The 26,044-nt window shown below is 38.4% G+C and overlaps 1 protein-coding gene across 1 annotated transcript in view; it reads right to left on the reverse strand.

Annotated features, from left to right (window-relative positions):
• Window positions 1-26,044, reverse strand: part of LOC127215879 (myosin-IIIa-like) — a gene marked incomplete at its 5' end in the record, with an annotated part of 72,261 nt that overhangs the window by 30,770 nt on the left and 15,447 nt on the right. Inside the window, 12 exon segments of the mRNA XM_051176352.1 lie at window positions 2-81; window positions 84-589; window positions 2,450-2,505; window positions 2,507-2,574; window positions 4,473-4,635; window positions 7,070-7,146; window positions 7,149-7,180; window positions 16,657-16,862; window positions 20,014-20,091; window positions 20,424-20,503; window positions 22,352-22,481; window positions 24,264-24,352. Coding sequence (XP_051032309.1) covers window positions 2-81; window positions 84-589; window positions 2,450-2,505; window positions 2,507-2,574; window positions 4,473-4,635; window positions 7,070-7,146; window positions 7,149-7,180; window positions 16,657-16,862; window positions 20,014-20,091; window positions 20,424-20,503; window positions 22,352-22,481; window positions 24,264-24,352 — 1,565 coding nt within the window.

Here is a 26,044-nt window from a genome sequence, read left to right on the forward strand (position 1 = left end):
TTTCTCCGAGGAAGCCATTCAGGTGACAGTCTCTCTCCAGGTTGCATAGTGATGCATTCTGGGTAACCACAGATGTCTTCTTTCTTTTTCTTTGCTGTCTGCATTTTGATAGACTGACCTTTGGCTAAGACTAGGATCCAAAGTTTTTCTCAGGTAAATCTCCTCAGTTAGCCACAGTCCTGGGCAGCTTGGCTTTCCCCATGTCTCTCTCCCTTCTAGACATGTTGCTGTTGATCCTTCAAAGTTCCTCCCCTCTGTGTACCACTGACAGTAAGTTTGGATCACAGTATCCCCCTTTTCCTCTTTCCTGGTCTTCCTGCTTTCTTCCAGGTCTTGCACATACTTCTGCCTTGGGCTTGCTTCTGCACTAGGGTCCCCTACAACACACAGGTCTCCCCCGTACACATTGCTTATTTTCTTCTGAGTCTGATGTCTTCTGTTGTTACTCTCAACAACATTGGTGGCTTTCCCCTCAGCTCTACAGGGAGCTGTCCTTCCTGCAGATGAGCTCTCTTTGTTGTTGGGAGCGGAAATGTTGGATTCATTAGTAGACGATGCCGTTTCTGTCTGTTTTGTCATAAAAGATTCCCTGTGCAAAACACATATCTGGACATAAGGTCATGCTAAATGAGAGCATATTACTTTTGTTAGTAGTGATGCACAATATTGTATGGTGAGACAGGCAAATGAAGCAAAAAATAAATAAACACAAATGAAGTCTCATTAATAAAGTGCTTCATGAATTGTTCTCTGGGGTTGCTATTTGAATAAGAAAACCAGTTTCAACTTGGAATGAGAAACAGGCTAGCATGGGAAGGGCTATATTTCTATTCATTCAGGTACCAAAATTCTACACATGATCAAGCCAGTCAAAACTTCAGCATAGGTGGGGAGAGGCACATGAAGCCCCATCCCTAGCTGGGAAACTTTGGCAGTTGAAGCTGCTGGGATGGAGAGAGTTGTTTTTTTGTTTTTTGTTTTTTTTCCAGGGGAGTGGCACCTGTTTGGTAGTGCATGCCCTGCATCCATGCACATAAAGACATTGATTGGAGTCAGTGAGCTATGTAAAGAGGATGTGCAGTTTGTGAAGGGAGTGTGGCAGGAAGTGAGGTTGCCTGCTGTCTCTCAGAGGAATTGGAGGGAAACAGGTGATTGATATGATCAAAATACATTGCATACATCTATGAAATTCTCAAAGAATGGAAAAAAATGTTGAATGTTATAAAAGTTTGATTATTTCCAAATATAACCTTTACAACAAAGAGCACATATAGTAAGTTATAGAAAATACACCCTGTTTTGGAGCAGGTAGTCAGAGTGATCCCCAGGCTTGTGGACTGATCTTTAGTAAGCACAAATCTCAGTGATCACAGAAAATACCATGCAAAACTAAAGTTAAATCAGTGTTCTCGGTCCACCCATGATTTTTTTATACACAATGCTCTCCCCTGCATTTGAAGACAGAGATGTAAAGTCTTCTGCACACCATTTTCTTCCTTTTCAAGCAGTATGAAGCCCACATATGAACACCGCAGTCATAAAAGGGCATTTTACTGTAGAAATAAATACTCACGATCTGACATCCTATTATTTTCTCCCTTTACATGGCTAATTCTGTGTTGAAGATAAAGGCTGAGTGTGAAGTGATCTTTACATCTCTAGAGAACTATTTACTCATATTTTCATCAATTCCTTTTACCATTTGGACCCAAACTATTTTATCTTCATTAATCTGTAGCAATGAAGACAGAATTCTCTACACTTTATATCCTCCATGCTCTTTGCATAGCCAAATGGCAGTTTTCCTTTTTGTGTGATACTGAGGATTGAACTCAAGGTTTCAATTACACCAGGTTAAATGCTTCACCATACTTTTCTTTTATATATATATATTTTAGCAGAGCCAGCCAATTTTACTAGAAATTTATTGGTCATATTCTTTTTCATTATGCTGTGAGTCATGAGGATGAGGAATTTCTTTCTTTCATCTCTGTATCCCACTACTTAATATGGAATCTACTGAATAAAGGAATTCCTGTGATTCTGTAAGCACTTTGAAATATGCATAGAAAGGCCCAGGGAATGCAAAAAGGGCTGCTGGTGATTACAATTAGGACTGATGACATATTGGCTGATATGGCCATTGGAATAAATGGGAGGGCTTGGGACATTGAGATGGGGATGGAGATGTTATTATGGGCAGCTAGAGAATCATTATCAAGGGACACCTGGAACTTTGAGTAGAACTGCAAGAGGTGGGGGAGCCCTCTGGGAATCAAAGTGTGACCATGGGTATAAGATGTTCGCGAACTCCCCAGTAGACAAGGTGGTTGAGTGCCTCTGGTATTTGATATATCAGTATCAGACAGGAAAAACAAAGATGAAAACATGACTCAATGACCTTGGAACATCTTGGTGGCAAAATGTGTCAGAAAGAACATCATTGTACCTTTTAGTTTCGAAGTTTTTCCTGTAGTCAAATTCCTGATTATTAGCCTGAATTTTTCCTTACTGCTGTGTTTTTTACTTTAGCAGTTTCTTTCCCCTGTTTTCTCATGAGATGTCTTCTTGCAGCTGAAACACATAAGGAACAAAGTAGTAATTGGCACAAGAAATAAAAGTACATTAAACGAATGCAAACTAGTAGTTTTGACCATCATTGTCACAGAAAAAAATCAAAAGTAAAGCTGCCTAATAGATCAGTATTTTTTTTTCAAATGGGGATCATTAACATAATTTTAGATATAAACTACAGCAATGCAATCACCATGGGACTACAATGGCAGACACTGAGAGCATGGATTACAGCATGCTCCTTTGCTTGACATTACCTTCTTTTTGTTATGTTCAGCTCTTCACAGAGAAGGCCCTCATTGTCTACATGTAAAGTTCAGACATTTTCACCAATTATCCTGGGAGTCATATATATTTTAGAATTCTGTTCCCAAAGTTTCCCTTTATTTTAGAAAAAGAACATGGAGTAACTATATATCCAGGAACATTCACTTGTCAGGATAGCTTCTCAAAGCAAAACTCAGGACCACTTCTTCACAACAGTAGACCATTCCGACAATTTGGAATGAACTAATAACTGTAAACAGTCTCACTTCGGACCAGGTTGTTGGGGCTCCATTCCATATTGACTTAAGGTAAAAGAGTTCAAACCTAGCCTTGCTCTTTCAAGATTAAAGGCCTAAGACCTAAAGGTCTAAGGTATGGCTATTGAAAGATGTTTGGCCTAAGGTGTGGTCACTGGATGTCTTCCATAGATAACAGACAACTTTATCTAAGGTGTGCTTATTAGATGTCTTAATCCTCAAGGCCAGATAACAAGAAGTTTGATTAAGGGTATGGTTACTAGATGTTTTGAGAAGTAAGGAAATAATTGTGTCTGTTTATTCCTTGTATCATTGGTAAGGAAGTCCTTTTGCCTTCTCCCCTTTTGGTTGGAGTATATAAGAACTTTGAATAATAAACTTAGGGTGGATCCCAGTATTCTTCTAGTCTGTTTTTTTTTTTCTCAATCCTCATTCCCTCTCTCAGGTACAAATCAGGCTAGTTGGCTGCACCAAACACTTGGTGATGTTTAACTGACAGTGAGTTATGAAAATCTTTTAAATCAGAGCTTTATGGAGCTCAGAGTTGAAGATGAGGTTCTAAAGCACTTTCGTGTCTTGAGGGGAAGTTAACTGTTTGGAATTTGACTGATGGAACTGGGAAAAGGACATGGGTCTTTGGGAAGTTGTCTATAATGTTCATCATATGAATGTTCTTTGGAATGTGGCCATGTATGTCAGTGAGCTAAAAATTGATTTAGTGAGCCTAGGCTAGCACCTGAAACAAAATATATCAGAAGTAAAATTTCAGAGTGAAAGTAAAGTACATTTTTTTCGTTATAGTTATTTGGTCAATTTTTTAAAAAATACCGTTGCAAATCTTATTAATGCTTGTAAAGGAAAAAACACCAGCAAAATCCATAGTCTATCAATATATTTTAATAAAAAATTATTAAGTATGGTCCTATATATCACTTCCGCAGAGCTAATATAGAGGAATAGATGCCCTTTAACAAAAATAAAATTTAATTAAATTGTCAAAAATTATGACAATTGTAACCTTTGGAATAGAGTAGGGAAAATTTTATTGCCTAATGAGTTATGGTATTGTAATATGATTCTTGATACCATTATTAATCTAGTTGTTAGCCACATCAAGCAGTATTGGTCAATTGTATTTCATTAATCCTGACATGAAACTTAAAACTTCCAATTATTTAATTTAAAACAAAACATTTACACAAATATTAAAAGTGTCAATCATTGTAACAATCTAATTTAAGGTAGTATTAAGATAAACACAAAAGTTGTACAAAATTGCAGATCTGTTCACAGGAAGTGCTAGAAAATTCAATTTATGACCTATATACATATCTCATTATGCTTTTTATACTGCAAGGTGACCTTGGTAATTACCTGACTGTATTACTACAGCACTGTCTTTCCTCTTTTGCTGTAGCTTTTGGTATCTTCTTGAACCCAAGAATGCTCTGACACCAGCTTGAATCAAAATAAGCTTGTCAATGGCTTCCTTTCTCATTAGATTCAACTGTTCCACATGATAATATTTAAGGAACACCTTAAAAGAATGAAAATAAAGTACAGTAAGATCTTGGCACACAGATGTAAAGGGGCTATGTGCCATGCCTGAAGAACAGACTGTTTGTTGAACCTCTTAGGGGCTGGAAGACATACTTGCTTCCTTGGCTTGTCTGTCAGTCAGATTTTGCTGCTTAAACAAAATTTGTCTTTGAGAAGAAAGCAAAAGGAAGACTTGGGCAACTCTGTGGTTCTTTTTATCTGATAATAAGAAAGAGGGAGTCTGAGCTCTTTCTGACAAATATTCAGCATCATACATTCTTGGTTAAGCTCATTTTATGCTTAAGACATTTTAAAGACAACACTGTTTTCCAAATTTAAAAATCATACAACTCTATCTCTAAATAAAAGGGTAGTTCATTCATCAAATGTTCACTCACAAAATGATTCTTGAAACATTGCATTTCTTTATCTGCTGGAGATATAAATATGAATATGGCAGGGGACTGGAGATATAAATATGAATATGGCTTTGCCAATGGGGAAAGTGAGGCAGCTAGGGTCCCATCAGAATCAACTAACCACTTCAGATCATTCTAAAGTTGACATGAACTTGGACAAGGCAGGAGCCTCAAGATCAAAGGCATTCTTCACATCTAAGATTTTTAGCTTTACTCTTTCCCTTTAGGGAATTTATTTATTTATTTATTTATTTGGATAAATTAATCAACATACATTACTTCAGAGAGTTCATTGAGCCCATCAAGAAAACTAGTTAAAAATCAAATGTTATAGCTAAGTCATAAGATCTAGTAATTGAACTGTAGAACTCTCTCAGCATGCCATTGAACATGGAAACCTGGCACCACAGGTAAACAGTTTGGTATTATGGATTTTGATTGAATTCAATTTTAATTTCTACAGGATTCTGGATATTAATATATTTAGTTCATTCTGTTGTTGACAATTCATTTAAAATTCAATGTGTTTAAAAAGGTCATAATTTTTTTGCATAGTGTTAGTAATGTTCTTATATTAAACACTTTTATCCATGTTAATGAACTGGAAAGGTGAAGTGGAAAAATATGAATAGCTTTAAAATGCTACTTAAATATCATGCAGAACTGGCAGGCAAAAGGCCTTTTCACAAGTTAAAAACTCCATTTGAAGCTACACATGCACTTCCGACCATAAATGAAGAAGTTTTAGCCTAACAGAGTTCATCTTTGTGAGCATCTTTAAAGAAAATAGCCTGAATAAAACATATATCCTCTGAGCACCTTGATTTCTCCTTTATCAAATATATAAAAAGTGTTACTGAGTATAAGACAGATGATCAAAAAAGTCCCTAAAATTGTTGCCTGGATAAAACATCCTCTGAACATCATGAAATTCTCTTCCTTCCTCCTATGCCCAAGACACAATACTCAAATTTCTTTGTAAAGAAGGGCATTTTGTTCTGGTCCTTTTGAGGTAGTTGACAGTAGCTATACTTGAATGGTCAATCTGTGAGTATTTCTTTAGCTTTGTTCTTTTCCCATCCTGTCTTGGGGTATATCTGGTATACCTCCAAGACACATTTAGAATGCACTGGGACTTACCCATCTCAAGAGTCTCTAAGGACATGCTAGGTTCAATGTATCCTTTCTCCAAACAGCAGCTTGTCTGGTTTCCATATTCAAGATGTTTTAAGAAATTGTTCTCTAAGTGGTTAAAGAAGATTCCCCAAGCTCCCCAAAATTATAATATATGTACCACTACTCAAACATACAGTGGGTCTCATAATGATGTTAAATATTTTACTTTAGTTAAATTTCAAGTTTATAATAGAAACCAAGTGAGAATTTAAAAAAGAAGAGAAGAACAAGAATCCCAATTCTGATCTTATGCTACCTCTCTGACTGTTTGGAAGTGATAAAGTAGATAAAATAATGACTGGCAGTACCTGCCTTTAATCTCATCACTGGAGATAGTAGCAGGTGTGGCTCTGTGAGTTTAAGCCCAGCCTGGACTATAAAAAGAGTTTCAGGCCAGTGAGGGATTTACAGTGAGACCCTGGTCCATCCTATAGAAAAATATATGCTTGTTGACAATACCATTTGAGGCACCATTAGGGTTTTTACCAGTGTCATTAGGGTTTTTCTTTTGGATAAATCTTTGAAATAAATTTTTTCTCATTCTGCCTGCATCAACTTTGCCTATGAGCATGTTTGTGGAGCATTTTCTTGATTGCTAATTGATATAAGAAGACATAGCTCACTGTGGGTGGTGTCATCCTTAGGCAAGTGGTCCTAGGTTTTATAAAGATCAAAAATGTTTTATCTTCATGAAGGAAGTCTTTATGCATTATAAGTTTCATGCCCAATTTTACATATTCTCTAACAAAAATCATATTAGTTTCAATAATAGTAAGATATTACAACTCTTATAAATCCACTAATCATTTCTCCATGAAAATTACATGAAAACATTACTTTTGTTTTTCCAAGAGCCCAATTATCAAGGCCAGCCTTTTCCAAAATGGTAGCGCATGTGTCTGGGCTCACTGGGGTTCTTCACTCGACTTGTAGCAGAGAACATAATACCTGAAATGATAAAGATGGCTAGTTGGTTTGTACAGTGATCCAACATCTCAGCAGTGGTCGCCACCTAGAAGTTTTTTCATGGTGAAGGGATGAGACTACCACATTTAATGCTTGGCTCTCATATGTCCCCCTAATGACACCAGAGTGAAACAACTCCAGACAGAGCAATCTGTATTTTCACTCCTGTGATTGCTCTCCATTTGGTTCTAGTCATAAACATCATATAAAAGGAATCTTTTAATACTCACAGGCACATGAAAGTAGAATGTTTATGGTATGAGTGTACAGATTATTGAAAAATCAAGTTGAAAGCCTACAAAACTTCAATCACTTTGGGGTTCAATATTTCATAAATGATGGAATTGGGGTTTAAAGCTTTAAAGTGTGAGTACTTATTGTGATGGCTATACTTGGTTGTCATCTTGACACCCTGAAAAGAGAAAACCTCAGTTGAAGAGCTAACTGCCTACATCAGGTTTGCTTATGGGCATGTCTGTGGGGGTGTTTTCTTGATTGCTAATTGGTATAAGAAGGCCTAGCCCACTGTGTGTGGTGTGATCCCTAGGCAGGTGAGACTGGTTGAACAAGAAAGCTAGTTTAACATGAACCTGAGAACAAGTCATTAAATAGTGTCTCTCTGTTGGTTCCTCCTTCAAGCTCTTGCCTTGAGTTCCTGCCTTGGCCTTCCTCAATGATGGACCATAATTTGTAGGCTAAAATAAACACTGTCTTCCCCAAAGTGATTTCTGTCACATCAACAGAAAGCAAAGTAGAATCTACTATACTATCCTGTCATCAATGAACTCTACTTAGGGGATTGCAAACCGGGCTTGTGCATAGGTATCAGTATAAGATGGAGCTAATTTCTCTGGATCTTAGAATATGGTTCATTTGAACAACAACAACAAAAACATCCCCCTCAGAAAAAAACCAAACAACAACAACAAATAAATAAAAAAGCCAGCAATTACCCTGCACTACAGTTCAGAGCTTACATGACCCATGTGTCAAAGACCTGTTCTGTGGAACAACAGCCTTTGGGAGACTGTGGGAATCATAAGAGGTGTCATCCAGTGGGAGGCCTTCAGGTTACTGGGGATGTGTCCTTGAAGAGGTTACTGACCCCATCTGAGTGTGATATAGTACAATAGGCCCACAGTCATGGATCCAATCAATGGACTGTAAGCCTAGATCAACCTTTTATATTTATTAGTTGGCCATTTCAGGTTGTTCACCATGATTGGTAAAAAGCTGATTAACATACATAGCACTCAGGGCAAAGTAAGTCCATATTGGGCACCTTTCCTTAGGGTCATTTGCTTGTCACAAAGCAGGAAAGCTTACCTGTAATCACTAAGGAAAGGGCCTGGAGAATTTTTCAGCCAAGTAGGGTTAGTCATTGCCAAGGCAGCGGCTAGCCAATCCCACTTAGAGCTTCAGAAGACCTTTTAAAAAAATGTTTTGTCTGCCAAACAGCTGCCAATTTGGGTGACAACTTACAGAAAAGGGTTATCCTTTTTATTCTGGAACTTTGTGTTATTTAGAAAACTGATTTTTTTTTCATTAATCCATAGCTTTTACCCCTTTCTTTCTCATTTATCATCTAGTAATTTGCTATTCTATAGCATCATGGGCTTTGAATCATGGGAGGAGAATCACATTTCACTTCTTAATTTCAAAATAAACAACTTACCTACAAACAAAGCATCATCACCACAATGGATACATAGTTCTTTGTGGTCTGTGCTATAAAACCTTGGCTATTTTGAAAGCATAAAGCTCATATGTTTTCAAAATGGTTGTCTTATTTCCTCTTCTATTACTCCTCTAATGCCTGCTTTTCCAATCCAACTTAATCCAAGTCTTCTGAGGTTTTTTTGGCACACCAATTTATTGGGACCTGAATATCTTCCTTTTCATTTCTTTTTCTGTCCCTAGTCTCCTGAGGTGAGTAGTTTTGATTGAATACATAAACCTGGTGAGTCATTACAGCACACCTCCCATATGAAGGCACACTTCCTGTCTGCCCAAATAACTGTATGCTCTGGCAGATCCTGGTTTGTGGGTCCTGACCTTGACATTTTAATGTAATGCCTTTTCCCTCTGTAAACTCTTATGCTGTGCACACCTGTCTTTTGAAATTGCCATTTACTACTTTGCCTTGCTTGTTAGCTTCCCATGTCTTTGACTATGATAATCATAACTGGGTTTCCAGCTACTGAAGATAAGCCAGTTTTAAAAACCGTGTCTCCACAGCTCTTAGCACAGTAGCTTAGCATACATATATACAATATTAGTAATATTTATGTAGAATAAGTTAGAAAAGAGCAATGATTAGATACTTATTTATTGGCTTTTTCAGTGATTTACTTAAAGTCTCTCATGTACTACATGTTGCCAAGCATGATTTCACTTGTTACCTGGAACGGAGCGACCTGGAGAAACATTTGAAAAAAAAAAATAAAACCCAAACCCAAAACAGTTGTTACCCTTAGCAACTTGGCCACAAACGCTTATATCTGCCATATGTATTTAAAGAACAAAAGGCCCCAGGCTAATTGCTGTATATACTTTGCTTCTGGAAAACGTTCCACTTGATTGATTGCCCCACTTTGTGGTTTTATGACATAAAATGTAAATGCAAACTGGATTTCGACTGAAGCCTTTCGGGAGATATAGGTCCTAGGTTGAGTCCACTGGTGAATACATCTCCTCTCTTCTATTCTCATTGGTGTCAGAGTGCTACTTCAGAGATATTATTGCAATAATATTTATATTAACATTTAAGAAGGTCTACTCTCCTCATGACAGAAGAAATATATGATAATACAATCAAATTTTAATTTTAACCTCGAAACTCCATTTACATCTAATATTTTGAGTTAAGTACTTTCATGGACAAAACTGAGTATTTATCTACTGGCTAAGTAAAAATTTCAATATTTTAAACTTTTTCATTTATATACAAATTTAGGGCTGAGCTATAGAAAGTCAAGTCAATTCAATCTCTGATCTCTAAGATTGAAATCTATTAGGTTGGTCAGTCGGTCTTAAACTTACATGAAAGTCCTCTAATATAAAATTCAGAATGTAAATGTAATACACGCACGCACGCGCGCGCGCGCGCGCACACACACACACACACACACACAATGAAAAGTGGTAGGGTGTTCTTGATTTCAGGGCACTCTAAAAAATACTTTTCCTTCCTTCCTTCCTTCCTTCCTTCCTCAAAGCTATGATGAATTGCTGAAAAACAAGAAAATCAGCAAGAAGAATTACATATCAAATATGGATCTTAGACACTGCTATAGGTTGGGGAGGAAGTGTCATGTGCCTGCCTTCACCAAAGGTGCAGGTTTTGAAGTTTGATTTAGTGTTGCTGCTGAAAGGTAACTAGATCACAAAGATGCATAACTTGTCAATGAAACTGCTATTAGTAGTTGGGTTCCACTGGAGGAAGGAGCTACCTGAAGATACAAAGGTATGTACTCATACTCCTATCTGCAGGACACACCTTTCCTGTCCCTGCCCTCTTCCTCTCAGTTTCCCTCTACTTCCTGTCACAACAACAGCTGCTTTCTTCCACTACGCCTTTCTACCATGAGGTGTCTACTTTGCCACAGCAACATAGCCAGGTGACCATGGAGTGAAAATGATGACGCCCTGAGCCCAAACAAATCTCTCCTTTATCAAGTTTCCTCTCTCAGGTATTAGGCACAGTGACAGACTATCAACTACCCTAGTTACACTAGCACAGTATAGTTTTTCTTTTCTTTCCTTTTTTTGAGAGGGGAGAGCAGGGGAGTGTTCTTAAAATTCCTTTACATACTTTGAAAAAAAGATTATAGAATTTTATAGATGGAGAATTGTTTAAAATTGCCTGAAAAACTGCAATATGTCTAAAATTTGAAATTTCTTTAAATATAAAACTTGAAATTTCTTTAAATATGATGATTGATGAATAGAAACAACAGGATTGATAACGATCATAAACATGGGCATTTAAAATATTAAGTATTTAAAATATTGAACCTTAGCTTACCACTAATTTAGTACTTAAAATACACTTACTATATAAAAATTAACTTTACACTGATTTTAAATGTTAAGAACTCTTTGTACCTAGTGGATTCTTTCTTAAATTAGAAAAGATTAAATCGACATAAATTTAATTGACTTTCTATATCTGCCAAATCTCCATAGACATGACATTGCTCGATTTGATCATTATAACGGTTCTATCAGAGGGTCACAGCAGACTTAGGAGGTGAAGAAAGTAAGGAGCCACAAGGACAGGGTTTCTCAGCGCAGGACTGCTGGCATTTGGGTTTGGAGAAATTTGCTCTGTGAGTTTTCCTCTCTGCTGCAGGCAAGATGATTAGCAGCATCCTGGATCTCTACCCACTAGGTGAGAGTACCCTCTTTAAGGCATGGCATCCCCAAATGTCTCCAGATATTGCTAAGAATCTTTTGAGGAACGCAGTCTCTCTTACCTGAGAATTGTTGGTGTGCTTCCATGGCCACATAGCAAATGGTAGCATTTGGCTGAGAACACAGATCTCCTTGCTCTTTGGTACAGATCCATAGACCCTGGACCTTCCAGCCTTTCACATGCATTTTTTTCCATCATAGAGACTTCCCAGAGCGCAACAGAGTTTCCCAGACTCAGCTAACAATAGCTATATTCGGGCAAGATCCCTGACCCCCAAAGCAGGGCCTCTGCTAAAGAAAGAGGCCTCAGCTGGAGAGTTCCAGTTTCCAGTGAGATCTGACTATCCTGCAAAAACTTCCTAAGTTACAGCTCAGTCTTTGTCCTCTTTTGCTAGTCATTGGCTAGAGCCATTGGCTAGAGGCATCTTCTGCTGGATCCTCAGCCCTGACCCCATGCCTGGGTCCCTGTCTGCGGAGAGACCTCCTATAGAGCTTGGACCACCCAGAACTACAGATATTGAATCTCTGACCCACAAAGCCCACCGGGGAAGTACCATAGAGAGGGGGGGGACCCCACCAACACCTACTGGAAGAAGCTATGGGAAGACGGCAATACAAGAAAACACTTAACAACAGAAAGACACAAGCATGACACCACCAAAATCTAGGGAATCTACACCAACTAGAACGGAATACAACAACAAAGCAGAGGAAGCAGAAGGGAATGACTTAAAAATTATAAAAATGATAGAGGCCCTCAAAGAAGATGTGAGAAAATCCCTTAAAGAAGTGGAGGAAAAAACAAACAAAAAGTAGAAGAAATTAACAAATTCCTTAAGGAAAGCAAAGAAAGTACAGAAAACCAAAAAAAAAAAAAAAAAAAAAAAAAAAAAAAACAAAAAACAAAAACAAAAACAAAAACAAAAACAAAAAAAACAAAAAAACAAAAACAAAAACAATTAAGCAGGTGAAGGAAACAGTTCAAGACTTGAAAACTGAAATTGAGAAAATAAAGGAAACACAAACAGAAGGAATGCTGGAAATTGAAAAGCTGGGCAAAAAATCGGCAACCACGGACACAAGCATAACCAATAGAATTCAAGAGATGGAAGAGAGAATCTCAGGCGCAGAAGATAAACTAGAAGAAATAGATTCATCGACCAAAGAAAATCATAAATCCAACAAATCCTTAACACAAAACATCCAGGAAATGTGGGACACCATGAAAAGGCCACACCTAAGAATAATAGGCATAGACGAAGGTGAGGAAGCCCAGCTCAAAGGTGCTGAAAACATATTCAACAAAATCATCGAGGAAAACTTTCCAAATCTGAAGAAGGACATGCCCATGAAAGTACAAGAAGCATACCGAACCCCAAATAGGCTGGACCAAAGAAAAAGACCCCTCGACATATAATAATCAAAACACCTAGCATACAGAATAAAGAAAGAATATTAAGAGCAGCGAAGGAAAAAGGACAGGTAACATATAAAGGCAGACCTATCAAAATTACACCTGACTTCTCCATGGAAACCCTCAAGGCCAGAAGGTCCTGGATAGATGATCTAAAAGTATTAAGAGAACACGGATGCCAGCCTAGGCTACTATATCCAGCAAAACTCTCAATCAATATAGGTGGAGAGAACAAGATATTTAATGACAAAACCAGATTTTCCCAATATGTATCTACAAATCCAGCCCTACAGAAAGTATTGGAAGGAAAACTCCAACCCAAGGAAGGTAACTACGCCCACAAAAATGTAGGCAACTGATAATCCAACTACACCAGAAACCAAGGGTAAAGCAGAACTAATATATTCACAATACCACTGCCAACAACAAACCTAAAACAAAAAAGCATCAACAATCAATGGTCCTTACTCACCCTCAACATTAATGGTCTTAACTCACCTATAAAAAGACACAGGCTAACAGAATCTTCAACAAATGGTGCTGGCACAATTGGATGAGGGTGTGTAGAAGACTGCAGATAGACCCATGTCTGTTGCCATGCACAAAACTCAAGTCCAAACGGATCAAAGACCTCAACATCAATCCAGCCACATTGAACCTCTTAGAAGAGAAAGTAGGAGGTACTCTTGAACAAATTGGTATAGGAGACCACTTCTGGAACATAACTCCAGGGGCACAGACACTGAGAGAAACAATTAATAAATGGGACCTCTTCAAACTTAGAAGCTTCTGTAAGGCAAAGGACACAGTGGACAAGACAGCAGCCCACAGACTGGGAAAAGATGTTCACCAATTCTATATCCGACAAAGGGCTGATCTCCAAAATTTACAAAGAACTCAAGAAACTAGTCAACAAAACACCAAATAACCCTATTAAAAATGGGGTACAGAACTGAAGAAACAATTCTCATTAGAGGAAATCAAAAAGGCTGAAAGACACTTAAGAAAATGCTCCACATCCTTAGCTATCAGGGAAATGCAAATCAAAACAAATTTGAGATACCATCTTTCTCCTGCCAGAATGGCTAAAATTAGAAACACCAATGATGACTCATGTTGGAGAGGATGTGGAGAAAGGGGAACACTCCTCCACTGCTGGTGGGAGTGCAAACTCATACAGCCATTTTGGAGATCAGTATGGCGGATCCTCAGGAAAATGGGAATTAGTTTATCATAGTACCTGGCAATCCCCCTTTTAGGCATATAGCCAAATGATCCACATCCATGCAACAAAGACATCTGTTCAACTATGTTCATAGCAGCACTATTTGTAATAGCAAGAACCTGGAATCAACCTAAATGTCCCTCAGTTGAAGAATGGATAATGAAGATGTGGCACATCTACACAATGGAATACTACTCTGCAGAAATAAAAAATGGTATCTTGAAGAAACCATCCTGAATGAGGTGACCCAGTCACAAAAAGGGAAACATGGTATGTACTCACTCATATATGGATTTTAGACCTAGATCAAAGCCTCACCAGCCTATAATTCACACCACCAGAGGAACTAGGATACAAGGTGTATTCTAAGAGATTCATATAAAGTCCCTTCTCATAGAACTGGGAAGGGACAAGTCCCCCAGAGCACAGGGGAAGTGGGGGGGGTAGCAAATGGAGAAAACAAGGGAGAGGAAAGGAAAATATGTGTGACCAGGAAGATTGAGCCCAGTTAGGAATAGAAGACAGGAGAGAGAGAGAGAGAGAGAGAGAGAGAGAGAGAGAGAGAGAGAGAGAGAGAGAGAGAGCATAAAAGAGGAGCCAATATTGGTTTGAAGATAAAATTGAACACAAAGAAAGGTCTAGAGAACTACAAGACTGCCGCCTACTAACAATTTGAGCTTCCATGGAAAGGCTACCATAAATGCCCTTCCCGGATAGTGAGATCAACAACTAACTTCTCTATGGAGCCCTCATCTAATGCCTGTTGGAAACTGGAGAAAATACCCATACATAAACACTGCGTTGAACTAGAACCCAGATGCAGATGGAGAGGACAAGACCAGGAGGCAGAAACATGTAGAAACAGCTTACCTGAGCAAGGAGGAACTAATGGGCCCCCAGAGTGATAGCTGGTAAGCCAGCATGGGACTGACTCAGGCTCCCCTGAATATGAGTCTCAGCCAGAAGGACTGAGCAGTCTAAGGGACCTCAGACAGTGGAGCCTCGATGTATTCCTGGTGCACAAAAGGACCTTGCGAACATATCCCCCATGGAGGGATAACTGCTTTAACCTAGAGGAGGAGAGAAGCCCTAGTCCCTACTACACATGACCTGTCAGATCTACATGACCCCAACTGGATGGCATTCCCCTACATATGGAATTGGAGTGGGGGGGGGATGTAAGGGGAGTGTGGTTAGGGTGCATGTGAGAGGGCAGAGAGGGTAAAAGGGAGGGAGGGAGAAGTGATGGGAGATGCCATTATGTATATATGTTTCTCATACTGGTTAATAATAAAGCACTGTTGGCCAATAGGAAAGGAGGTAGGAGGGACTAGGAGACAAGGAGGAAATAGGAAGTAGTAAGGAGGAGTCAAGATGGAGAGTCTGGAGAGAGCAGTATGCAGAAGCTGGCTCCGGGTAAGAAGACCACATGAAAATACATAGATCAGTAGAAATGGGTTAATAATTAAGACAGAGCTAGCCAATAAGAAACAAGTAACCGGGCCAATAGCATTGTATCAAATACAGAGTCTCTGTGTATTATTTGGGGCTGGCGCAGCGCAGGACAAGACCAGGCGGCGGGCGGAAAAACCATACTCGTTACAGAGAAGGAACTGGGATCGACATGTAAAATAATAAATTTAAAAAAATGCTCTGATTCAAAAATTTAATTTCAAGGACAAGTTACTGGGGAAAAGGATTTCTATTTTTGTTTCCACAGAAAATGAAAAGCTATGGATTCCTTCCAGACTAATGTGGTTTGATCAAGCCAGACTGCCTGAAACAGAGTACCAAGTGATCCTACATTCAAAACAGCTGGACAAAGCAGCCTTTCAAACTACAGCCAGGATTTCTGCATCTTCTTAGAATCCCCCATGACAGCGCCCCTTACCAGCAGGAAGTAGTTTGGAAAGAATGATGCCCAAATTCCCAAATATTGTCTATAAATGTTTGTTTTCATTTAAATGGACTTTGTTATAAAAAATAATAAATAAATAACAAAAAAATGAGTGAGAATTCTAGCATCCAAGCTTTTTAAAAGTTGTGTAACATGGTAAACACTCAACTAAAAATTAACTTTTCTCATACTATTTTGGGTTCATAATCACAAGTTTCCCTCATTTTATACTCAATGTTCTAGAGGCTTTTTGTAGACCTAAAAATCTCTTGTGATTTCAAAACATTGCAGAATTACACAAATCTGTCATTGTGCCAGTTTGACCAAATAAAGTCTATGTATATTTGAAACTTAAAAAAAAAAAAACTATATTCTCCTCTTTCTACTGTTTTATTTTTTGCTTCTTCCATAGTCCCCCTAGACTGTTCTCCACAATTTTGCATTCTACAGTTCTCCTGTTTTAAAAAATATTAACCACACAAAGGAAATGTAAGTAATCCACATACCTCTTTATAAAGTTAGCAAACAGTATCCGATGAGAGTAACCGAGCCTTCGAATTCTGGCTGTTTCCAAAATCCCTGTGCACCGCAGCTGTAGTAGAACTTTCTCTTTGTCATATTTTCTTGCCTGCCTCTCATTATTTGGCTTGATGCAACGCACAAAATGAGGTTGACCCACCACCATTTTAGATAACAAATCCATCAAGGAATACTGTAATATACAGCATGAAATTAATTTCATGGTATGACATTTAAAAAAGTACGAATTTGTAGATCTTCATTTTTATTACAAGGTTGCAGTTTTAAGAATTAATGTTACAAATGGCTAATCACAGTGAGTGGAAAGTGATCTGATATAATGGACAGGAATTCATCTAAAAATTACAGATTCTGTGATAGAAATGTAGAGGCAATAACTAGGAGGTTGTCTATAAAAAGTTTTCCTAGGAGCTCTTAAGGCAGCATTAAGTGATACATTTATTTTTTTGCATACTTTTTAAAGCAATTATATCTTCTCAAACAAACATACCAAGTTACAGTATTGAGATATACAATTTAGTTAATTTACTTTATATATTAATTTTCTTGTCTTACTCTGTCTTTGTAGAAAGTATAAAAAAACATTTTATCACTTGTTGGAATCATCTACTTTACAATTAGGGCAGAGAAGTTAGTTTCAAAAATAGAACACATATGAAAATAATCAAATTATTAGCCATTTAACTATTTTACTGTTTTCATTCATTATCTTATTGATTTGGGGAGAATATTTTTATTAATATAGATATTACAACTGTATTTTGTACCAGTGCTTTGTTAAAATAACAGCTGGACAATTAAGAACAACCTATTAGAATGAACAGAGTTCAATAAACGTGGAACCTCAGAATTTCTTGGCAAGGCAGTGAGTAGACACAGCATGGAGGATTGGGTTTTTTAGTGTTAGAAAATACAAGGATGACCCCAGATAAGAATGTAAGCAATAGTGGAGAGGCTATCTTAAATTCCCTTCCCCTATAATGAGATTAATGACTACCTTATATACCATCCTAGAACCTTCATCCAGTAGCTGATGGAAGCAGAAGCAGAGACCCACAGCTAAGCACTGAGCCTATTTCCTGGAATCCAGTTGTAGAGAGGGAGGAGTGATGACCAAAGGAGTCAAGACCAGGATAAGAAACTCCACGGAAACAGCTGACCTAAAAAAGGGAGAGTTCATCCACCCCAGACTGATAGCTGGGAAACCAGGTCCTCTGAACGTGGGTGTCAGTTAGGAGCCTGGACAATTTATGGGGTGCCTGGCAGTGGAACAGTATTTATCCCTAGTGTATGAATGGACATTGGGAGCCCATTCCCCATAGAGGGATACTCTCTCAGCATAGATACATGGGGGAGGGGATGGGGGGGGTGTTAGGCCCTGTCCCCAAATGACAGATTTTGATCATCCCTCATGGAAGGCCTCACCCTTTCTATGGAGCAGAAGAGGGATGGGATGGGGGTCAATGGGAGACATGGGAGGATGGAAGGGAGAGGGAACTGGGATTGATATATAAAATAAGATTGTTTCTAATTTAAATTTTAAAAAAGATAAAAAAGAAAAATTCAACTCTCACAAAAAAGATGATAAAGTAAGTTGGAAACAAAGGATCAAATAAACAATCTATAAATAAATAAGAAAAAGAAATGCAAACATCTAGAGTTACAGGGCCAGTGCAACCTAAATACTGAAGTTAGACAGCTGCCAAATTGCTGCCTTTGTATGCTTTCCTCTTGGGGACCAGATCACATGGGATCTTACCAAACAGCTGCAACTGCCACTCTGGAGCCCTTTCATTATATTACCTGTGAGTCATCGTTCCTTTAGTCATGCAAACATCTGCCAGGCACTGGGATCCAAAAGTGACAATGCCTGCTTGCTTTCTGCACAATTGAGGCTTAGGTTTTGTTAGGACTAAAGCACAGTCACCCTCCTTCCATCCTTATTAGCAGAATAAAAATTAGCTTAAGAACATACTACATACTGCCTGGAATCAGTTCTCTGTCAGTTTTTGCTTCAGCCTGAACATTGAAATGATTTCATGACCTGATCAGATTTAACGTACATACAGTGTTCGATGCTAACAACAGTAGTACAGTAATGGTGTGGACAACTCACTAGAAAGTAAACTGTTCTGGCTGTAAGTATGTTTAGTGATTCTTATGTGCTGCCTTGATGATATATAGGGACTTATCAGGAGTGGACACAGGCCTTCAGCATCTACATGTAAAATCAAGTAGGATTTTATAAAGTGTTTGCTACGAACTTAGGGCTTTGTGAATATGTAACACAAGTATCCAGTTTAAAAAGTCGTTTATGATTGTGTTAGAAAAATGCATAAATTCATTGGACAACGAATAGCAAATTTAATCTGATTGCATGTACATCTTCCATACTAAGTGATATTATTAGTAATTGCCAAGTTTTAGGTGGTATTTTCTCCATTGTCCTGGCTGGCTGATTCAGAAGAAGTGAGTGAAAACTGGAACTATACTAAAAGTGGTTATCTCAGGCTTTTCAACACACAGGGAGGGAAGTGCTTCCTTTCTTTTCTTTCTCCCATATTGTCCAAAGGAAGGTCACCTTGTTCCTATGCCTTGGTGTACTACTGTGCCTCTGGTGAGTCTCCTCCATGCACTGGTCCTGTACTGGGCTCTTTCCTCCTGCTGAAGGTATCGGCTTGTGTTTGTGCAAGGAAATATGGGCTTAAGAACCATACTCAACCTTGCCCACCCTGTTTCATCCTAAAACCATTCAGGGACATTGAATTAAAATTTCTCCCTTCCTTCCCTCCTTCCTTTCTTGCTCCCTTCTTTCCTTCCTTCCTTCCTTCATTTCTTCCTTTTTCTTTCTTTCTTCACTTAATTCTTTCCTTTCTTTCTTCCTTCTTTTTTTTTTTTTCTCAATCCAGCGGGAAAGCATTTGGCTATATAGACACTGTTTTGAGACAGTGTTTCTCTATGTGGTTATGGCCATCCAGGAACTTGCTATGTAGACTAGGCTAGTCTTAAACTTAACAGAGATCTGCCAGCCTCTGCCTACCAAGTGCTGGGATTAAAGGCAAGTGCCACTGTGTTCAGTTTACATGGAAAAATTTTAATCTAGTTATAGAATTCCATTGTGATTTTCATAGGGTACACTATTTTACAGGTAAAATACCAAGACAAAGCAATCTACAGATGAAATTATATGCTAACAAAGCTTGTACCGATGCAGTTAATGGGTGTAATAAATGTTGTCTTTTGCCAGTTACCACTTTTTATATGTAACTAATTTAGAATGAACAGTATCATTAAATACAGAATACCATAACTTAATATCTTACTCTAAAATATGATGCGACTGTTTGAGTTTTCATGTTGGTGGTTTCACAGGCATGGCGTGTGATGTCTTTAGTTTCACCCTAAGGAGACCAAAGAAGATGGTAAGGTCTTGCCACCTTCTGCACATTGTAATCTACAAGGCATGTTTCATCAGTTTACCTTAGTCTAGGTATTCAAAAGCACAAAACCGCACAGTTATTGATACTCATACTTTAAGGACTGATGTGTTAGTTGCATTGTCTGTGTTGATTGGTCTTGTGCAGAACATGAATGTTTCTGACACTAACCACACATAGATTTTTATTAGAAAAAATATAAAATTTAAAGATTGAAAAGAGAAATACACCAGAAAGCTATATTTCTGGTGTTTGAGCTGCTGTCAGTAAAGTAACCGTAAGATAAATAGTCTTACCTTGGTCAAGTTTGTGGATTTTTCTGGATTCCTCATCTGATAGTTTAATATATTTTTAGTTTTAGAAAGTGGGAGATTACCTATGGAAATGCAAGTAAAATGAATTTATCTTTTAGAACCCCAAGTGGCTGGAAAATTTCCCCATTTGTTTAAAGTATTCTGAGTATTTTAAGACTCAGAAGATTGGTTACAAGGATAAAGAATACTATGTGAAAACTACAATAAGTCTTTTTTTTTTCTGCCTAGCCCTGGTTGTTCTGGAACTTTCTCTGTAGACCAGGCTGGCCTAAAGCTCACAGAAATCCACCTGCCTCTGCCTCCCAAGTGCTGGGATTAAAGGTGTGCCCCACCGCTTAAAGGCTACAATAAATCATTTTCTGGTTTTGTTTTTGTCTCCCCCTCTTTTCCATTCTCCTCCTTTACCCTTCCTCTCCCCCTCCTCTTCCTCTCCCCCCTCCTCCTCTTCCTCATGCTCTTCTTTATTGTCTCTGAGAAGATCATACTACATAGTCCAGGATGACCTCACATTCATGGCATACTCCTGCTTCAGCCTCCTGGATTCTTGGAGTACAGACATGTGCTACTACGCTCAGCTACCACATGTCCCAAATTCAGAAAAAGGAAAACTAACCTACTATATGATAAATTAGGACATGAGTGACAGGCTTCCTCTCAATTTTAGAAGATATGGGCAGATGGTGATGAAGGAGCAGCTAGCTTTGCATCTCTATGCTAAGTGGTTTCTGAGATTTTCTTTAATTTGAGATGGACTTCACAGTGAGTCCTAACATTTCATGAAGTGCTTTTTGCAAATCAAGCATGGGTGATATCAATATGAATTTCAATCTTAACATTCAGATGTGTGCTTTGTACATTCAAGGCAGTGAAAGACTTGGCCTTGAGCCACAATTATTATTCGTAGCTAGGCTGCTGTTGAGTCATACCCTGTAGTTTGAATACGGCTCACTTTAAAGCATTTTAATAAAATGGCACATAAAGAGTTCAGAAACAGAATTTTATAAGTACATACATACATATATATTCATTTAAGGATGTAAAAGCAATTTAAGGGAGGGAGAATAAAGTTTTCAACAATTTGTGTTTGAATAACCAGACAAGGGTTATGGGGAGGGAAGGAGAGATCACAGGGGTTGTGAGGGACATCATATGTGTTATTAATATGCTCACTATCAGTTACAGGGATGCATATATAAGGTCTTTACATATGTAAAAACAAAAGTTTATTGGCTAGATATTTCAGTTATACATTAATAAAACTATAAAAGAGTTTACAAATGTGGGAGCTGGAAGGATGGCTCAATGATTAAGAGCATTGGTTACTCTTCCAGAGGTCCTGAGTTCAAGTCCCAGCAACCACATGGTGGCTCACAACCATCTATAGTGGGTTCTGATACCATCTTCTGGTGGACATGCAGATAGAACATTCATATACATAAAATAAATAAATTTTAAAAAGTTTGCAGAACTATTTAAACTACAATATAAAAAACCCTAATCATATATGTTTCCCCTAATAAATGAAAGTGAGGATGCATAAGGGGGAGTGGAATAAGGAGTAAGATAATATGAACTTAATTAATGGAGAACTCACGAACACTAGGGATTGTCTAACTGCCACCCACACACTTGAAAACAGTGGGTTTTCGTTTGAGGAGAGTGAACTCTTTTCATGAGAAACTGGGACACTTCCATATTTTCTGGTGAGAGTCTCAATTATTTTCCTTTACAAGAGTCTGTCTTCTTTATATTAATTTTTATGCCTCCTTCAAATTAGGAATAAGTGAATATTTAGTGAATTGAAAATACGCAAACATAAAAATTCAAGGACTATGGTCACAAATAAACCACAGAGATAGAGACCACCTGGTGGAGCTTAGAGGAACCTTTACAAAAGTCAACTGCCTTACCTGTTTTGGTCAGAGGGTGGTTGACAAGCTGCCGAATTACGCTGTTTTCTGATGACCTCAAAAGCAACACAATGTCAGTCGGAAGCGTGTCTCTGTTTTTCGCCAAGAACCCAGTAGCACTATAGAGGACCTGTTGATACAGTTGTTGCAGTGACTTCTACAACCCATGCCATCAGCCGTCACTGTCATCCTTAGCGCTCACTCAGAGCTCAGTCCATACTGAGCAGCACACACAAGACCATGCATGCAATTCCTTATCATTTGGTCAGAAAAATTGTAAATTTCCCTTATTTGGGGGGATGGGAAGCATAGAAGAACCATCCCTATTTCTCTGAGAACTGGTTCAGCTCTCCTGACTTCAACATGATAGGTCTTACCTAACATGGAGACTGCACTAAGTAGGGGAATGTGTTTCTGGAACTTCTAACTATTTTTAAGAATTTAAAAATATGAACATATCCCATGGATTTCTGGTGGATAACCAATGTCCAAATGTGTTGTTATGGATGGGATCTTGTCCCTCCAGAACTTATTATGTTAAAGATGTTCTGTAGTCGCACAAAAAAAAAAAAAAAAGACCATGTGAAGACTGGGGGGAGGTGACAGCTGTCTACAAGCCAGAAGAGGCTTCATTAGGCAACAGCCCTGCTCAGGGCATCTTGGGCTCAATCTTTCGGCATCTAAAACAATAATAATACATTTCTTAGGTTGGAGCATTCAGCATGAGGTATTCTCTTTTAATGAACCAAATAACATACCTATTAAAAACAACTGGATAGAATAGCCATAGGCAATTCTTAATTGGTGGCCAAAGCAGCTTTTATTTGGTAAGTCAAATAGATGTTATAATGAAAATAAATATATGTATATGAAATTATATATGCCATAAATGATTAAAATTATATATTAAAATATATATAATTGAAAACATACAATAAAATAAATATTTAAAAATATTTATGTGTATGTGTGCTTTGCCTGTATGCATGTCCATGTACCATATATGTGCAGTGCCCACCAAGGCCAGAAGAGGGTAACAGATCCTCTGGAATTGGAGTTATAGATGTTATCTGCCATGTGGGTGCTGGGAACTGAATCCTTTGGTCCTCTGGAAGAGCAGGCAGTGTTCTTACCACTGGGCTATCTCTCCAGTCCCTCAACTCAGGGGATATACTGTTAATGACGAAGGTCATTGGGACATTCTTTGGCCTCTGGAAGTGACCGAATGAATAAATACATAGGACTTTTCAGTTTATTTTTCAATGATTTTCTCATTTTATACATTCTTTCTTGATTTCAATCATCTTTGTACCTCAACAATTATGGTATAGTTCTGAGGGGATGGCCCATTATTGTCCACAGAAGGGAGAGTGTCACTTGGGTTTAAGACAACATATCTGGTTGGACAGATGTGCATCTGTGTTTCAACCAATGTATGAATGCTTCTTTAATTTTTATATGTGTTAGTTCCACACATCTGGGGGCAGGGAGGGAGCATTGACTGAAAGAATGAGGGTGAGAAGAAAGAGGGAAGAGATGTAGGGAAGGGGGAAGGAGGGAGAGAAGATGAAAGGAAAGGAGAGAGACCAAGACAGACAGAGATAGAGAGATGAGAGAGAGAGAGAGAGAGAGAGAGAGAGAGAGGAAGAGAGAGAGAGAGAGAGGAGAAGTAAGAGACAGCTCTGGAAAATGCCTAAGGTATTCTTTTAAAAAGTAAAATACAGGTGACCACTGCCAGCTGGTTATTGCAGACAGACTGGATGACTAGAAAGATAGGTAGACAAGAACCAGGACCAGATAGAGGCATGGCAGGGCCACCTCATTGTAGCTATCTCCAAACAGTCTGGGTCAATTTAATATACTTCCTTGATAGAAGGCTGAAGAGTTGGTCACAATTCCCATGAGTTCTTACTTTTCCCGCATAGTGATGAATACCAAAACTAAGCTCCATTCTTTTGGGTCTCCAGAAGTACTGTGATTTCAGGTTGTCTTCAAATTTCTCTGTAGAAGAAAATTGAACTCCAAAATTAAGCATACAGGAGATCCTCAAGTAAAGTTGATGTCATAAATATTTGGAATGGCAAGGAAAAATTCACAGTCAAGTGTTTATCACTGCATTTTACTTTAGAGTAGGTCTCAAATGTCAGAATGGGTCAGAGTCACCCAGAGCACCTGTGGAGGTGCTAGCCATCGGGCTGGGCTGCACCTGTGGATGTGCAGACTGGCAGGGGCATTTAGGATGGTGCAGGCCACACCCTATGAGTGCAGTAGCACCTTATAGGTCTGGAGAGGGAGCCAAGACTTCATTAGCTCCTGGTACTCCTTACACTCCTGGTGTAAATGCCATACTGTGATTCCAGACTCTAAACCTAAAACCCTGATGGTGTGGCTTTCCTACCTATTTGATTACACAAATACAATGGGTTCATAAAGGCTGTCCAATTTCGATGAACATTTTAACAATCAAGCACCTGCTGTGAAATTATTTTCCCCTATGAAATAAAGACTTTTTCCTTTTTTGTTTTGTGTCCAGGAGACAAAACAACTTATATCAGGAGAAAGCAATACCACACTGGTCAAAAGTAAATGAGGAAGAAAAAACGAATTTAAACTTTCTTTAAGTGCTTACATGTATGTTATGAATACCTCCACAAAAGGGAATATTGACTTTTTCAGTTACTTAACAACTCAAAAGTCTTCTTTCTTTTATATTTTATGTTGAACCTTCACATTTTAACCACTTCTTTTCTGAGATAGGGTCTCATGTATCCCTTGCTATATAGCCAAGGATAACCTTGAACCTCCAATCTTTTATTTCTTGACTACTGGGATTAGAAGCATGTACCACCAAATTCATTTTACAAAACATTAGCCATCAAACTCGGGGTTTGGGCCCATGCTGGCTGTGATGTTTAATTTTTTGTTATGTATGTTCACCCTATGGGTTCCATTCCTCTAGGAACTCTACTGTATTCTAAGCAAGTATACCTCTTACCAGCAGAGCTCCCAGCCTGTGACAGTTTTGTTTTGATAGTGATAAATTTATCACTAATACCCCAAATCTACATAAATTAGATATATCAAAATAAAATTTTCTTTGTTTGTTGTAGGGGTTGGAGAGATGGCCCAGTGGGCAAGGACCTGAGATCTATTTCCCTGAGCCCTCATAAAAGCTCATAGGGTACATGTCTATAATCATGGCACTGGGACCATAGGTGGGGACAGATGGGTCTAGAGGCTTGCTAGTCAGCCAGGATAGGTGAAACAGTGAGCTTCGGGTTTAATGAGAGACTCTGTCTCAGAAACTCAGACAGAGAGTGATAGAGGAACACATCTGAAGTTGACCTCTGGCTTCAGCATGTTCATCCAAGTAGGCACTTCCCCACACCTCTACATCACACACACACACACACACACACACACACACACACACACGTATATTGTTCACTGATTTTCTTCTTTCTGCTCACTATTTGCTTTCACATTCTAGAGCTGTCTTTCTGTTCTGCCCACCAATTTCTGATTTAGGGTTGGATAATATATATGGTGATTTCAAGATTCAACATTTGAGACTGTCAGAAAGGAAGCAGAAATCTAATAGCCAACTTATTTAATCCACCACTATGAATTTTACCCTACAATAAATGCTCTTTGGTCTAGACATTAGATTTCCACTTCTTGAAAACTAGATAC

This window comes from Phodopus roborovskii, unplaced genomic scaffold (genome assembly GCF_943737965.1).
Source record: "Phodopus roborovskii unplaced genomic scaffold, PHOROB, whole genome shotgun sequence".
NCBI lineage: Eukaryota > Metazoa > Chordata > Mammalia > Rodentia > Cricetidae > Phodopus > Phodopus roborovskii.